The sequence below is a fragment of the Cucumis melo genome, chromosome 6 (genome assembly GCF_025177605.1).
Source record: "Cucumis melo cultivar AY chromosome 6, USDA_Cmelo_AY_1.0, whole genome shotgun sequence".
In the NCBI taxonomy this organism is placed as follows: Eukaryota; Viridiplantae; Streptophyta; class Magnoliopsida; order Cucurbitales; family Cucurbitaceae; genus Cucumis; species Cucumis melo.
The window spans coordinates 37407306-37423575 of record NC_066862.1 but is presented as its reverse complement, the minus strand read 5'-3'; the positions used below and the strand labels follow the sequence as shown (position 1 = coordinate 37423575).

The window sequence follows — 16270 nt, the reverse complement described above, 5'->3', positions numbered from 1 at the left end:
GGTGAACCCTAGGTCCAGACGAGGGAAGAATCCTAGGTATGAGTAAGTTGAGATGTGTTTTTTATGCCAGATGCTGGTAAATGTGAATCTCAGATCTAGGCAAGAAATGATGTGTAAGACGCTGGTGAAAATGAATCCCAGGTCTATCACATGATGCTGGTTAAAGAGAATCCCAAGTTTAAACGATGAGATGCTGGTAATAGCGAATCCCAGGTTTGAGAAAAGATTAAACGCAGGACGTTGGTGGAAATTCCAGGTAACTCGCAGGACACTGGTCGAGATGAATTCCAGGTCCAGGCAAGGGGAGATCCCAGGTCTCGATGATGAGTTGAATCGTGCGGAAATTTCTTATGTGTGGCTGTTGTCGTGTTGTTGAGATAAAAGTTGTGTTCATGAATTGATGTATCAAATTATCTATATTATTCTTGTGTTTTAGGCTTCATATTACTATTCTATTGAGAGTTGTATTCTCCAAAAGGTATTTCCTAAACTCATTACTCACTAAGTCTTTGACTTACATTGTAAGTTTCCTCCTCCCCAGGTTGTTAGGCGTTAAAGCCAAGTAAGGAATGGTCATTAGGCATAGAAGCCAAGTAAGCGAAGGGAAGGAGAGTACTTATGGAAACTTGTGTGGCATACGAGCCATGTCATCCTATCTCATGTTTAAAAAGTCGGTAGGTAAGTGCATCGTCCCTTAATGCAACAGACTGTTGTTCAGTTCATAAGAGAAGGAGAGGGTCATACTTAGGTTGGCAAGGCCAAATTCGGAGAGCAAAAAAGTCGAAGAATTGAGTTAGGTAAAGGAAGCCCTAAAGTCTGTCCCTAAAATGGTCGTTGGGCGATCAAGGAGGAAGAGGTCCTTACACCTCTAAATGCCCTCACCACAAAGAGCAACATTAGGTAGTGGACAAGGAAAGGTGGATCAGAAGTCAGCCTTAGATTTTACGTTTTTCTAGAAAAGAAATGTACATATAATTTGTAAAATTTGAACTCTGTAAAAGTGTTATGTTAATAAAGAGAAGAGGTTATGTTATTCCACTGCATTAATTTTGTTATTCGAGTTTACCACCTAGGAACTAAAGTTGAGTTGCATTATTTAAAAGTACTAGACGATGAAGTAAAGTCCTTAATGCCAAAATTCTGGCAATTCATAAGGCTAGCCGAGAACGTCTAAGGTTAAGATCGATGACTCAGCACATTCTGGAGTCATGTGGTTTGTCTTCTAGTAAACTCCTTTCAACAACATTATAAGAAGACAACACGACATGTATAACTCAAATCAAATGAGGTTATATTAAAGGTGATAGAACAATGAATATTTCATTGAAGCTTTTCTACACTTATGATCTTAAAGAAAGTGACAACATCACAGTACAATAAATTTATTCAAAAAATAAACTAATTAACTTATTTACAAAATCATTACCATTACCAACCGTAACTTTTAAAAATTTATGCACAACATTGGAATTCACCAACTCAAATGATGTGTCCATGAGGGGGAGTAAATTTTATTTTTGTAAGTATATATAAAATATGTACTATTTTTCCTTTACTATGATTTTTTTCCCATTGGGTTTTTCCTTAGTAAGGTTTTAACAATTGAGCTTAGAGTCCATATATGTAATGGACATCTAAGGGAGAGTATTATAAATATTAGATAAATAGATGTCCATTATCCATTAAGCTTAGAGTCCATATAGCGACACTACAAGAATTTTGGTCTCTACATATGCAGAGAAACGTGAGCAGATTTTAAGGAAAACATGCGCAAAGCTTCTGCCGACGTTTTTTTTTTTTTTTTTTTTTTGCGTAGGCACGCTTCATGGCCAGAACTCCTTCATCTTTTCATATACCTATATTGTTGACGTTACATCAGCAGAATTTCCAATGCCAATTAATCTCGTGGGCAGAAAAGTCATTTTCGCTGACGAAAAGAACGTCGACAAAAATATTTTTTTACCCACGATCATCATCATGTCGACAAAAATAGAATTTATATCCATGTTTGTTTTGTGGGCAGAAACTGTTTCCTACCAACAAAAATATTTTGCTCAGCTAAAAGAAACTTCTCTTCACACTAAATTCGTCGGCAGAAATATATATATATGCATGTGTCAAATACTTTTTGTGGATAGAAATTTGATTGTTGCCCACGAATGATGCGTCGGCAGATAATATTTGTTTCTTTTTTGCCCACACACAAAATGTCGCTAGAGCTTTCTAACTACAACATATGTCTAGCAACACAAAAAAATGTGGCAAAAACAATTTTAATTTTTTCACATTTATTATTAATATTGTATGCTTCTAGATTAATTTTCAAATATAGAATGATTTTCCTGGCTATAACAAAATATATCGAACATTGCAATAAAAAATTTTAAAATAAAAATATTTTCAACCATTAATACTTTGGTCAAAATATAACAAATCAAAGTTCTTTACTGTGTTTAGTTACATGAACAAAAAAATATATTAAATACTCAAAAAATGGTTAGCTCAGTTAGAAAGTATTCACAAAAATAGAGTCATTCTCGCTCCTTCAAGCTACATAAATCTGAAAAATGTACATTAAAATGAATAAGAACATGCTACATGTTAACTACTTGTACTAAATGAATCAAGCATCAAAATAAATAAAGTAAAATTACATTTGTACCCATAAAGTGTAAAAAAAATGACCTATGTATTTTAAGACAAAAAATCCTCATATATGTTTCAAACCATCGAAAAACCTAAAGAGATATCCTAAAAATTGACTTAGTGTGACTACAAAACTCAAAATCAACTACAAAATATATATATATATATATATATATATATATATATATATATATATATATATATATAAAAGGTGCCTAAGTGATAGTTCAAAGCTCCTGCAGGTGAGTACTTACTAAGAAGATCAATTGGTATCGTTTAATTCTAGTGAAGACTTAACTAAGTCATAGTACATGATTATTTTTCAAGACTTGAAGAAGGTCATCAAAGGTAATACTTTTAAATACTTTAATTGCATGCTTAGCCTAGAAGTTTGAAGACGAAGGTGATAAATTCTAGTGGACTTAATAAGATGAATACTTCAAAGACAAGGGTGATAAAACATTTTTGTTGTGGGATTCAACCCTTTCACTATCAACATTTTAAGCGACATTGTGTTAGAGATGAACTTTCCAGCTCGACAGTAGCTTCTCCCTAACTCGATGACGTGAGGTTAGCTAGCGCAACACTGCTTTTTTTTTTTGTACTTTTTCTATTTCAACATCATCTCACATGAGGGAGGCTAATCCAGCCCAATGCTTTTTCTGTAACCTCTCTAGATTTTTTTAGAAGTTCAATGTTTAAAACTACACAAATCGAAAAGCCCCTTTCAAAAATAATTTAAAAGTACAATTGGTGCGGTAATGCAAGACACAATAGAAGACATGAAAAAAGTGACATCACGCTAGCATATGTCATCAAGTCAAAGACAAGTCCGTGCCGTAAGGAATTGTTTATCCCTAATCCAAGATCACTTAAAACATGGGTAGAATGTTAGATTTGATACGTGTATGGGGAAGATTAAAAAAATCATAAACCCCATGACAAGGTCATGCATACAAAAAATAAATATCCAAATTGATCATCTCATTTCATTTCCCCAAACAACGGTTAACGGCAGGCCACGCAAAACCCTTGATTGAAAGAATTTTCACTTCAATTTTGAACCAAACCTTGAGGCGACCGATTTTCTCTTCACACAATCATAGTTATCTTCAACTCTCACCTTCTCCTCTTCAATAACCCAGATTTCTGCTTCAATTAAATCCACACAAAACCTCGCCTACTCCATGGCAATGGACCTTTGCTCCAGTATGCTACCATTTTATCGCCCTCTTTCCCCTTCTGCTTTTGGAGTTTCAGGTTATCGGCGACCCATTTTTGCACGTAGCTCCAGCAGTACTCAGGAACCCACTTCTATTGCCTCCGTATCCCTTAACAACAACAAAGGCTTCTCAGGTCCTTTCTTCACTCTCTTTATGGCTCTCCCTCTTATTACTGTTTGTTTTCCATTGATTGAATGGGTTTTTATGAATTGTCCTCCAAGTGAATATGCAACTATTGAGAGGCATTTGGAATTTACTTTTGCTGAACTTCTCTAAAAGGGTCTTAAGTTTTCTGTTCCAATTTCTTAAAAATTTGTTTTTGTTTTTGAAATTTAGCTAAAAAATCAAGTGTTTCCTTTTGAGAAGTGTAGATGAAACACAATTTTCAAAAACATGCAACTAAAAACAACATCTTCTTTTAAAAGTGCATAAGACTTGTACTTGAGCTTGTACTAAAACGTTCAAGGAGTCAAAGCAGACCAATTGCTTAAAATGGGCCACCCTTTTTACTTTTGAGGGTCAACCTTGAGAGACTGCCATTGCTAGTGTTCACTCAGTTGTGGGTTAATTTGCAGGGAAGGCAGAGGCTGATGTTGTAGTAATTGGGAGTGGTATTGGGGGGCTTTGTTGTGCAGGGCTGTTAGCTAGATATGGACAAGATGTTCTTGTTTTGGAAAGTCATGATTTACCTGGAGGTGCTGCTCATTCTTTTGAAATTAAGGGCTACAAGTTCGACTCAGGTCCATCTTTGTTTTCAGGGTTTCAATCACGTGGTCCACAGGCAAATCCACTTGCCCAAGTAATGTCCCCGACCGTATATCATGACATTTATCAATAATGAATAAACATCTTGAATCTCTAATGTTTTTTTTCAAAATGAAGTCCACTCATTTTTCTTCACTTCTTGATGAAGATTGAAAAGTTCATGAGTTACACAATAGAGCTATCGGTCAATGATGCTTTAAGACAACTAATAGTAGCAGGAATGTCGAGATTGTCTTGACAAACAAAATAGTACGGAGATCAATGGAATTTTTCCCCATATGATATTCTTATGTAAAGTAATCTATTCCGTTACATGAATCAATTTAGAGTTCTGATGAATGATACAAGTGAAATGGATTTAAGTGACTTTTAAGTTCGGGTAGTCTTGGTTGTAATTCTCGTGAATCATTGAATTGTCATAGCATTGGCATGAAGATGTGGAGATTCAATTTTCATTATGCGCCTGTCTTTTGAGTAGACTAATAACTTTATCAACCTATTATTCATAAGGCGTCCACAATTACTTGGTTTCAACTATATATGCTACTTAATTTGGCATAACCTTTTTATTTGATAACCGGAAAGTTAGGGACTCCACTCCTTCCATTATACGCCCATGCCCACTAATCCTCGAGTGGGTTAACATCACAAACCCTTTCATCAAAACACCCCAAAGTCCTTAATTTGCCATTTATTTCTTTGTTAATTTTTTTTCAGGTCTTGGATGCACTTGGTGAGTCACTTCCTTGTGCTAATTATGATTCATGGATGGTCTACATACCTGAAGGAGAATTTTTATCACGCATTGGTCCCACAGAGTTTTTCAAGGTGGATATCAGACATTGAGTTGGTAACCTATTTTATTTATTTTTCCATTCACATAGTTTTGATAGGAGAACTTCTTTTTCAGGCACGTATTGCTTGTTCAATCACGTAGAAAAATGTGTATCCATTACAATAATAAGCACCCAAATCAACTACATCCATGAGATTGTGATGTCAAAATTGAAAAGAACAGGGAACTAAGCAATGTTTAGTCTGTTGTGCCTTCAGGATCTTGAGACGTATGCAAGTCCAAATGCTGTTCAAGAATGGCAAAAACTACTTGTAAGAACGTTGTTGCCTATTTATCTATTTCATTGCTGAAAATTTTCATTTTGAGTAAGATATCATTTAGCTTTCATGCTTACATATATATGTTTTATTCAAAATGAAGTTGCTTCACAGGAAACCATACTTCCACTATCTGCTGCAGCAATGGCTCTACCACCTCTATCAATTCGAGGTGATTGGGGTGTTCTTTCAACAGCTGCGGCAAGATATGCTCCATCTCTCTTGAAATCTTTCATTCAAATGGGTCCTCAAGGTATTATTGGTTCGACCAAGCTTCTCAGACCATTCTCAGAAATCATCGACTCGTTGGAACTTAAAGACCCTTTTATTCGAAATTGGTTGGATCTGTTGGCTTTCTTACTTGCTGGAGTAAAAACAAATGGCATACTATCAGCAGAGATGGTAAATATCGTTATGAAGCTTTAGAAGAACCAAATATGAGACGAGTCAGTTACTTTAGTATCTTATTGGCTGATATTAAAGTCTAATATTATGTTGCCAATGACCAAGTTCAGAAGAAGTCATGTGTGCTGGTTGTAAAATTTTTCAGTTGTGCTTGTTTTAGTTAATATCTGGGTGTTCATTTGCTCATAAAGACCAACTAAACCATAGTTTCTGTTCCTCTTTCCATTCTTTTTGGTCTGTTAGAAAATCTTGCTACCCTTCTTTTTTGACATTGCCTTTGTATTCCCATTTTGCCCAGATACAACATCTTAAGCCATAGCTTTTCGCCATGGTTAATATATGCATTCATTTTCTGCAATATTTCAGATATATATGTTTGCAGAATGGTATAAGCCTGGTTCCTGTCTTGAGTATCCACTTCATGGAAGTGGAGCAGTTGTTAATGCCCTTGTTCAAGGCCTGCAAAAATTTGGCGGGCGTATCTCCCTTGGAAGTCATGTTCTGAACATTATAGTGGAGAACGATCGGGCTGTTGGGGTCAAGCTAAAGACTGGTCAAGTAAATTTTGTGGAATTAGTCAAAGTCAATATTAAGGAAATATTAATAGTATCCACTTCATTTATTATCCACTAATTTTATGATTGAACATATTGCAGTTTATACGTGCAAAGAAGGCTGTTGTGAGCAATGCATCGATGTGGAATACACTGGCCTTATTACCTGAAGGCGTTGTTCCTAAATCATATTGTGATAGTGTAAATACGATGCCACAATGTGAATCGTTTATGCATCTTCACTTAGGTTTTGATGCGGAGGTGAGTGATGTTTTCAAGAAAACATTTCCAGTACAATTCTTTAACCAATGAGACACAATACTTCTACTAGGAGATCATATTGTACTTAAAAATTCTCACTCCATGTTCCAAGGGACATTATAATTACTATGGCGTTAATGTAGAAATCTAATTTCATGTTCCTACCCGCTAGTTTCAAGAGACATCAAGGATTTCGATGTTATTAAGTTTTCAACAAACTTAGACCCAAGACCTTTCCTTTACAGCCACATGTAATTAATGATCTTGCTTTTCTTTGAGTTTTTGTGTTTAGGCTTCAAAAAACTATCGCACTTAGTGTGCTTGCTCCCTAGAAGATACTTTGTTTGATATTTGTAAAGTTTTGTGCCTGTTTTTTTCAGGGTATTCGCGACGATCTGGGAATTCATCATATAGTTGTAAACGATTGGGACAGAGGAGTCGATGCAGATCAAAACGTGGTTTTGATATCGGTACCAAGTGTTCTTAGTCCGGATCTAGCACCCCCTGGAAAACATGTATTACATGCATACACACCAGGAACTGAACCATATACTCTCTGGGAAGGACTTGACCGTAGGAGCTCTGAGTACAAAAATCTCAAAGCTGAAAGATCTGAGGTAAGTTATAATCTTATGAACTAGTGGTTGGATCTTTTCGTTGCTTCAAGATATTGTTTTCTGCCAGTAATACAACTAAACAAGTGTTTGCCTTTTAACTTCTGCAATAATCTTTTCAAATGTTCCTACTTTTCCTTTTTATTGATTTTAGTTCTTGAACTTTGTACAAGAACCTATTTAGAAGACTTCCTTATGTAAAACTTTAAGTTGAAAACAACAATACCAAGAGTTTAAGTATGAAAATAAAGTGAGCAGCTCAACTAGCATAAAAATTTTTGTAACCGAAATCAAGACCAACAGCAAACTCTACTCGATAATACCAAGTGTTAAGATACCTTCTAACTAGAATTAATATATTGAAATATAAAGGAATCGCTATAAGAAAGATAAACCAAGTATAAAGGTGCTTGAAATCTCCCTTTTGAGTGTAAAAACCCAAGCCCTACATCACTCCACAAAATTGTGTACCTCCACTCACTCACCCTCCTTCACTAACTAACTCTCTATTTAATCACCCGCATACCCCTTACTCATATCATATTAATATTCTTATCTCGATACCTTACAATATTTGTTTGGTGATTCTGATTCCTTTCATTGGGCTCAACCCACTTGTACTAAAGGTATAAAAGTTTTGAGCTCAGACTAGAGTTTAAATTTAGAAAGTCGATTTTGTAGGTGATGTGGAGGGCAGTAGAGAGAGCCGTAGGAGCAGGTTTCAAGAGGGAAAAGTGTGAAGTGAAATTGGTGGGAAGTCCATTGACACATGAAAGGTTTCTTAGGAGGAAGAGAGGAACATATGGGCCAGCAATTGAAGCAGGAAAAGGGTCTTTCCCTGGGCATTCAACTCCAATTCCTCAGCTTTATTGCTGTGGGGATTCTACTTTTCCAGGCATTGGAGTCCCTGCTGTTGCAGCCAGCGGTGCCATTGTTGCCAATTCTTTAGTCTCTACTTCCCAACACTCTCAGCTTCTTGATGCAATTGGAATTTGAATTTCATTTTCTTGTTTTCATTTTCATATTTTTTTACTTCCCTTGTACTCTACTTGCCATCTGCTGTCAAATTGTATTGTATTATGGATTAATGTAAAGTTCTTGTTTTGAAGTACGCAGGAAAAGAGTAATTTGAAAACAAGAGATTAAAAAATAGAGTTATAGTTAATTTTTCCATGCGGTTTTATAAAAAAGTTCTAACTAGAATTTTCTATTATAACCGTATATGTTGATGATTTAAATATAATTGAAACTCCTTAAGAGCTTTTAAAGACAATAGAATATCTTAAGAAAGGATTCGAAACAAAAGCTTCGGAAAACCAAAAGTTTGCCTCGATTCGCAAATTGAGCATTTAACATATCAGATATTTGTTCATAAATCAACTTTTACATAAAAAGTTTTGAAATGATTTTATATGGATTAAGCACATCCATAAACATTCCAATGCAAGTTCGTTCATTAGATGTATCTTAATGCAATTTATGCTCTTTTGTATCTTGCTATTATACAAAACTAAATATTGCATTTTCAGTAAATTTATTAGCTAGATACAATTAAGACATTGGAATGGAATTAAACATATACTAAGTTATCTTCGATGAACAATTGATATGGGATTATTTTATTCAAATAAATCAAATTTTAACTTAGTTGGTTTTGCATATTCTAGATATTTATCTGATCCACACAAATCTAGATCTCAAATAGGTTATCTATTCACATGTAGAGGAATTGCTATATTCTGGCTATCAGTGAAATAAACCATAACAACTTCCTTCTCAAATCATATCATACCGAAATTCTTGCAATTCATGAGGCTAGCCGAGAATGTATATGGTTAAGATCGATAACTCAACACGCTTAGGAATCATGTGGTTTGTCTTTTAGTAAACTCTTTCCAACAACATTATACGAAGACAACATAGCATGCATAGCTCAAATAAAAGAAGATGATATTAAAGGCAATAGAACAAAGCATATTTCACCAAAGCTTTTCTACACTCATGATCTTGAAAAATTTGGTGACATCATAGTACAACAATTTTGTTTAAAGAATAACCTGGCAGACTTATTCACAAAATCATTACCTACTGCAAACTTTGAAAAATTGGTGCACAACATTGGAATGCGAAGACTCGTAGATCTCAAGTGAGGTTCCATGAGGGGGAATAAATTATATTCTTGTAAGTGTCTAAATTATATGAAATATGTACTCTTTTTCGTTCACTAGGTTTTTTTTTCTATTGAGTTTTTCCCTAGTAAGGTTTTAACGAGGCATATTTCATAGTGGGCATCTAAGGGAGAGTATTATAAAAATTATATTAAATACATCCCCATTATCTAATCAAGCTTAGTGTCCATAGCCACTTGTCACCCTCTTAACCATCCAATACTCTTGACATGTATCTTGAAGATATCATCTCTTAAGTGGCCAAGTAATTCACCACCTACTTGCCATTTTCCTATAAATAGAGGGCTTTGGTCGATTTGAAAAGACACACTAACATTGGAGAGAATTCCAAATAATTTGGAGAAAGTAGAAAATTTTGAGATTCTTATTTATTTATTTATATATTATATTTTATTATTTTAATATTTTATTTTCTCGATTTTTGTATTCTAGCTGTCTTGTTTTTACAACATTATACATATCTTAAAATTCTAACTCGAAGGCAAATGAGTGGAGTTGAAAAATGGTTGAATAAGGCCCGAAGTAAAGTGACAAATCTCATACACATAGATTTAGGAAAATTGCACCAAATAGCACAAATTAGAAAATAAATATAATCTATAGCAGAATGGAACAATCTTTGCAAAATTAGCAATTTTTTACCAACCATATGCTAAATTTTTTTAAAATACCAAATTTGCCCTTTAGTTTCCTTCCTCGCATGCTATCAATGATGACTTCTGTCAATGACAACATGCCTAACATATCAATATGTTTTCCATGAATTTGTCACTGATAACTTGAACTTTGAATTTCTAAATGATATAAATGTCGATAACATAATCTGAAATCAATAATTTATTTCAACAAAAGTTGCAACAATATTAATTTCATTTATACTATCAACAACAGAAGCTATCATATGGATAATATGGTATAAGTGATTTAATTCTATTGCCAATAGCATACTAATCTGATCTCTTTACTTTGTCCATTTATGCTAAAAACAAACAACCACACTATCACTTTATAGTAGCATTACCTTGATATCATTGGTATATAGTAGCCTATTAGGGATATTACTTATAAATACTATTAATGATATCTTTTTATTGCTATCACCGATAGATATTATAAGTGATAGCAATAAAAGAATATCATTGATAGTGGCTATTAAAAATATTAATTGATAGCCTAATTAAACTCCATCAATTTAAAAATTGATACGTTTACCAAGGAGATATCACTTATAAAAAATATCCTTCTAATAATATCGCTTTTAGCTGTTATTAGTGATATCCCTTTAATGCAATCATTGATAGATTATGTTGGTGATATCATTTTGCATTAATAACAATATAGAAACATTACTTATAATAGCTATCAAGAATATCAATTGATAGCAACATCATTGATAGAAGACATCAACGATAGTAATTGATATCACATTTCTCAAATTGAAAGCTATCACTGATAGCAGTTATCAGAGATAGTAACTAACTATAATAACTGATACCATATTTCTCAAATTAAAAGTTACTATACCTTTCTGTTGCTTTAGTTATCAATTATACCAACTAATAATATATTTCTCAAATTAAAAGATATTATTTATAGCATCTATCAATGTTAGCAACATATAATAGCTATCAATTATTATCAATTATTGCACTCAAATTAAGAAAACCGAAAAAAAAAACTTAGCGGTGATCACTAATACTATCTATTAGTGATAATAATGATAACAGTTATCGGTGATATTCACTAATTGTAACTATTAGTGATAGCTTTTCAACATGAAAAATCAAGAAGAAGTGTGTGAGATAATCATTTCTCAAATTGAAAACCATGAATGATAGCATATATCGTTGATAGCAATTATTAGCGATAGATGCTATCAGTGATAATTGTTATCATTGATAGATGTCATTGGTGATAGTTTTTAATTTGAGAAATCCGACAAGAAACATCCGAAATAGTGATTGGACGTGGATATTTTCATAATTTTATGATATATATGCAATTATTTTATCATTGTACTGTATATGCAATTATTTTATTATTGTGCTGTATACACTATTATTTTAGGTTTTTTTTTTTTTTTTCATTTATGCAAATAACCCTAGATTTTAATACGTTTGTATACAAGTCAAGGTATTTCTATCCAATCTTCTTTTTTTTTATGGAATTCATTTTTAGCTCATTGTACTATTAATTTATCAATCTTGTATAGATTGAATAACGAATTTCAACACTTATAATTTAGGCATCGTTTATAAATTTTTGTTTCCAACTTTTAGTCATAAAAACCAAATTTGTATGGATTACATAACAAAAAAATATTTGCAAATAATTATACACTACTTAAAACTTTAAATTAGAAATTTAAAGTCCCACGCAATTGGTCTAATTAGTATATTAAAAAGAGAAAAAAAATAGATATGATGTGATCCTCTATCAAAGCGGTGAAAACTCTTTTTGACCACTCAATAAAGGAAGAGGCACTGAAAAAAATATCACGTGAAAGCTAAACCTCTATCATCACAAGAACATGAACAACCTTATTGCAAGCATTATTACAAAAAGAAAACCTCATAACATTTGTATGTTGCTGGAAAATAACATTCTCAGTAATATTTGATATCATAGATAATTCGACACTGTCCTTGTTTAGGATACTGATAATCTCCAAAGAATCTGACTTTACCTTCAAAGGGAGTAAGCACTTGGGAAATATCATAGATGCATCTCAAGCCTTCTAAGATTGTCAAAGCTCCAAGTTCTATTCTCTAGAATCAATCTAATTTGAATGATCTCGTAGCAAACCTATATTCTAAGAAGCATAGATACCAATTGTAGACACATATATAACAACACAAAACAAACCTATATAACAACACAAAACAAACCTATATTCTAAGAAGCATAGATACCAATCGAAGACACAGATACGACAACACACTATTCTTTTTCTAAATCTTGGGCAGCTGGATACAATAATGACTCGTTAATTAAAAATTTTCATTTATAAAAATATATATCATTTTTATTTTAAAAGAAAATTCAAAGTAACTAAGTTGATACATGTAATGCTTAAAAAATTAGCTTGATGCAAATTAGCTTCATGTGTGAATGAAAATTTATTATTCTCTGTCATTTATGTATATGACAGACAGAGACACGTTACACAAATTAAAGTGCATGTACTTTTCTTACCTATATTTTGTAAATTAATAATCTCTATGTCAAATTTCATACTTCAAAATGTCAAATTTCTTACTTAAAATAACAATACAGAGGAGTGAACTTGAATCCTGAATTCCATCAACACAGTGGATATTCTTAACAGTTTGGAAGAACACCATTTACAAGTATTTTAAACTAAAAAATCACAAACATATGAGATTTGTATATGAAACCTATACACAGCTATACAAGTATTTCCTTGGTAGGAAACTTCAGTTCAAAACAAAGCACGGAAACAAATAAAAGAATATGATGATCGTGCAAAATATAGCACAAACAGAAGGTGACTATACTCACCATCTTTCATTCTGTCCTTTCCAATTATCTACAAACTAGGCAAACTGTATATTTGTTACTCCCAAAGTGGCTTTCTCGGGCTCCATTGATTATTTTCTGTTCTATCGATCCTACCGCAACCATTTGCTTCAAACTCATCAGAGTATCCATATTTATTCCACAATCCAATTCCTCTTTGCTGTCTACTAGATGTGTGGTGGCTAACATTAGGTCCCATCGGACTCCTTCCAAAGTCGGACCTACCTATAGGCGGTGATGGTGAAAGGTTCATAGGAACTCTTTCGGGGGCATTAGATCTGCTAAACTCTGGAGGAATTCTCGAAGATTGGTAGCCATTATGATGCTGCTGCTGCTGCTGGAGCTGGTTTTGTTGATAGTGGTAATGGCGTTGCTGAATATGGTGTTTACTAACCGGAATGATATTGGTGGGAGGTTGAAGGTTGTTAAAACTGCAAAGGCTAGGAGAGCTATGGACCTTATGCATAGGAGGGCGACTAAGTTTCATGTTATTCCAAGAGAAGGTTTCTTGGGCCATAGATTCAGCCGTTTGGGCATCTGGAGAAGATGATTTTGGAGATGAACAAGCAGATGAAATACTGAATGTAGGACGGTTAGGGGTAGTAGGGGAGAGTTTTGCACTGGCAGAGGAGCCAGACCGTACAATGCCATTAATAGCCTCAAGATAACGTTGCTCGATTTGCTGGGGATCTGAGGAGAATGGTTGAGCCTCAATGACAATTGGGTTTGAAGGAAATAAGAAACACCGAAGCTTAGGAGTTCCTTCACTTTCAAGGCGATCATATTCATCAAGCATATGCTTTAAATCCTCATCAGACCTTACAGAGACCAAAACATCAAGATCTTCCGGAACTAACTGATACTTTAGGACCATATCTCCATCAAATAGAGCAGTCAGTTTCTTCATTAGATCTGCTGAACATGTCAAAATTACACAAACGAAGATCTAAATGTATTTTGAATGCACTAAACTTTATTCTAGAGTAGAAAGTGATAAAATTCAAGGAATATAAAGTTTGTTTGATTCTAAAGAGGACTGAGTAGAATATGAGAAAACACAAAACTAAAGGTTTGACTGATAATCTTCGTTGCCATTTAAGGAATAATTGATTGAACGTTCTAGGAAGATCACAAAACTTAAATATGATTAACATCACATATCTATACGATTTGTTTCACAAACTTGCCAGAGATCCTTTTCCAGAGAAACAAACCATCAATGCAGTTACCCCTAATGGTCATTTTATATTCCAAATACAAAATTTGAATCCTCTCTCTTATGCATTTAAAAAGTAGATTATAGTTAATCCCATCGATCCCACCCCACAAAGAATTTCTCCTAACAGAGATGAACAAAACTATAAATTCTTCAAAGTAATTCAAACCTTATACAGACAGAACTTCAGATATATCGACCAAAAGCAACAGAATGATCATTAAATTAAAAACCCATCAAGAAACATAATCAGAATCACAATCGAATCGAAATAAATAAAAAAAAAAAGGCGAGAAAATCGAAGAGCAGAAACCTGGGAATTTGATATCGCGTGGCATAGCGATGACGCGTGTCTCGCCACCAACATACTTGAGATGGCCATCGGTGGGGCGAGGGAGGATCTTGCCGCCATAACTACAAAGAAACTTCAATTTGCTTCTGGGAGACAACAATGGGGTTTCGTCTCCTCCGCCACTGCCACCGCCACCGGCTTCGGAAGCCATTAATGGAAGGGGGGGGGGATTGATTGAAATGGAAGAAACGTGTAATGGGGTTTTGAAAAGGGATTGAAAATAGAGAATTAAAATGGAAAAAAATCAGAGATGGAATGGGTATGGGTTTGTTATTCAGAAAACTGCAAAAGGGAAAAGAGAAGACTGAAGAAGGAGAGCGATATGAGGAAACAAATTTAATCCAAAAATGGATAAATCATCTTCAAAATTCCAACTGAAAATGTCAAATAACAGATTTTTCTTTTCCCTTTTGAGAATTTGTTTATTTTAATGTTTGTCAGCGCCAACCAATAGGAAAATGAAAAGAAAAAACCCTCACCCCTCTTTTGCCGGTAGCTTTCCGTCGGATACTCCCGCTTCTGAAACTACAATTTTAACCTCCTCGGAAATTTTATATTTTTCTAAAAAATATATATACAAATTTATCCATACTTTTTTTTTTCTAATAAAAGAAAAAAAAAACGAATAATCAATTTCGTTGTAAGTAATGTGCTTGTACAAGAGTTTGGTAGGAACACTCCAACAAAAGAAAAAACTAATTAACCTTCATATCACTTGGTTGCAAAAATGACAAAAACAAAACCCAGTTCACTTGAGGTAAAAATGTCACAAATGCTATTGTCATTGATATACATTTGACACACCTATTACACTAAATACACTTTACACTCCTTAATATACTTGATATACATTTGATATTTCTTAATAACCTTTGGACATTGATAAACTTGGTACACTATGATACTCTTTGATACACTCGATATCGCTTGATATACCTAATACTTTTTATTACACTTGATTCTTCTTGATGCACTTGATACCCTTTAAGCCTTGATACATTTAAAGGCTGCACTGATGAGTTCGATACACTCGAAGCACTGCTAATAAACTTGGTACACTTCATTAGTATAGTCAACAAATTTGATACGTTTGATGCATGTGATATGTTTGGTACATCCGATGTACTGTAGATACACTTAGCATTCTTCACTAATACACTTGATTCATTAAATATACTTGATATGCTTGACGTCCTACTTATACACTTGATACACTATTGATATACACTTGTAAACTTGATTCATATACTTGATAATGATTCACTTTACTGATATGCTTACATGCTTTAATAATATATTATTGATATAAATAATAATACACTTAGTTGTATCATTCATATACTTAATAATACTATAATAAACTGCATAAAATTTGAAAAAAAATGAAAATCA

At 33.6% G+C, this 16270-nt stretch overlaps 2 protein-coding genes across 5 annotated transcripts; one reads left to right on the top strand and one right to left on the bottom strand.

Annotated features, from left to right (window-relative positions):
• Nucleotides 1-3635: 3635 nt before the first annotated feature.
• Nucleotides 3636-8752, top strand: LOC103493319 (prolycopene isomerase, chloroplastic). 3 transcript variants are annotated; one of them, XM_008454025.3, is made up of 9 exons: nucleotides 3636-4002; nucleotides 4445-4668; nucleotides 5352-5462; nucleotides 5688-5741; nucleotides 5862-6149; nucleotides 6519-6710; nucleotides 6809-6967; nucleotides 7348-7584; nucleotides 8263-8752. In XM_008454025.3, exons 1-9 carry the CDS (start codon nucleotides 3834-3836, stop codon nucleotides 8575-8577), a joined length of 1749 nt encoding a protein of 582 aa, XP_008452247.2. In that variant the 5' UTR covers nucleotides 3636-3833; the 3' UTR covers nucleotides 8578-8752. The 3 variants fall into 3 exon arrangements, with proteins under 3 accessions (XP_008452247.2, XP_016901253.2, XP_050942757.1); XM_017045764.2 differs by having other exon boundaries at nucleotides 3853-4002; nucleotides 5672-5741; XM_051086800.1 differs by having other exon boundaries at nucleotides 3853-4002; nucleotides 5352-5484.
• Nucleotides 8753-13048: 4296 nt separating this feature from the next.
• Nucleotides 13049-15422, bottom strand: LOC103493320 (uncharacterized). 2 transcript variants are annotated; one of them, XM_008454026.3, is made up of 2 exons: nucleotides 14840-15422; nucleotides 13049-14222 (listed from the first exon to the last, which is right to left on the bottom strand). In XM_008454026.3, the coding sequence occupies exons 1-2, from the start codon at nucleotides 15027-15029 to the stop codon at nucleotides 13348-13350; spliced, it is 1065 nt and encodes a 354-aa protein (XP_008452248.2). In that variant the 5' UTR covers nucleotides 15030-15422; the 3' UTR covers nucleotides 13049-13347. The 2 variants fall into 2 exon arrangements, with proteins under 2 accessions (XP_008452248.2, XP_050942756.1); XM_051086799.1 differs by having other exon boundaries at nucleotides 13049-14225; nucleotides 14840-15384.
• Nucleotides 15423-16270: the final 848 nt, after the last annotated feature.

Excerpts from the sequence above, each read along its gene's own strand:
- LOC103493319 (XM_008454025.3), top strand. The coding sequence starts at position 3,834 with ATGGCAATGGACCTTTGCTCCAGTATGCTACCATTTTATCGCCCTCTT. Across the intron at positions 5,463-5,687 it reads GTCCCACAGAGTTTTTCAAG|GATCTTGAGACGTATGCAAG; the intron begins GTGGATATCAGA and ends TTGTGCCTTCAG. Across the intron at positions 7,585-8,262 it reads TCAAAGCTGAAAGATCTGAG|GTGATGTGGAGGGCAGTAGA; the intron begins GTAAGTTATAAT and ends TCGATTTTGTAG.
- LOC103493320 (XM_051086799.1), bottom strand. The coding sequence starts at position 15,029 with ATGGCTTCCGAAGCCGGTGGCGGTGGCAGTGGCGGAGGAGACGAAACC. Across the intron at positions 14,226-14,839 it reads ACGCGATATCAAATTCCCAG|CAGATCTAATGAAGAAACTG; the intron begins GTTTCTGCTCTT and ends TGACATGTTCAG.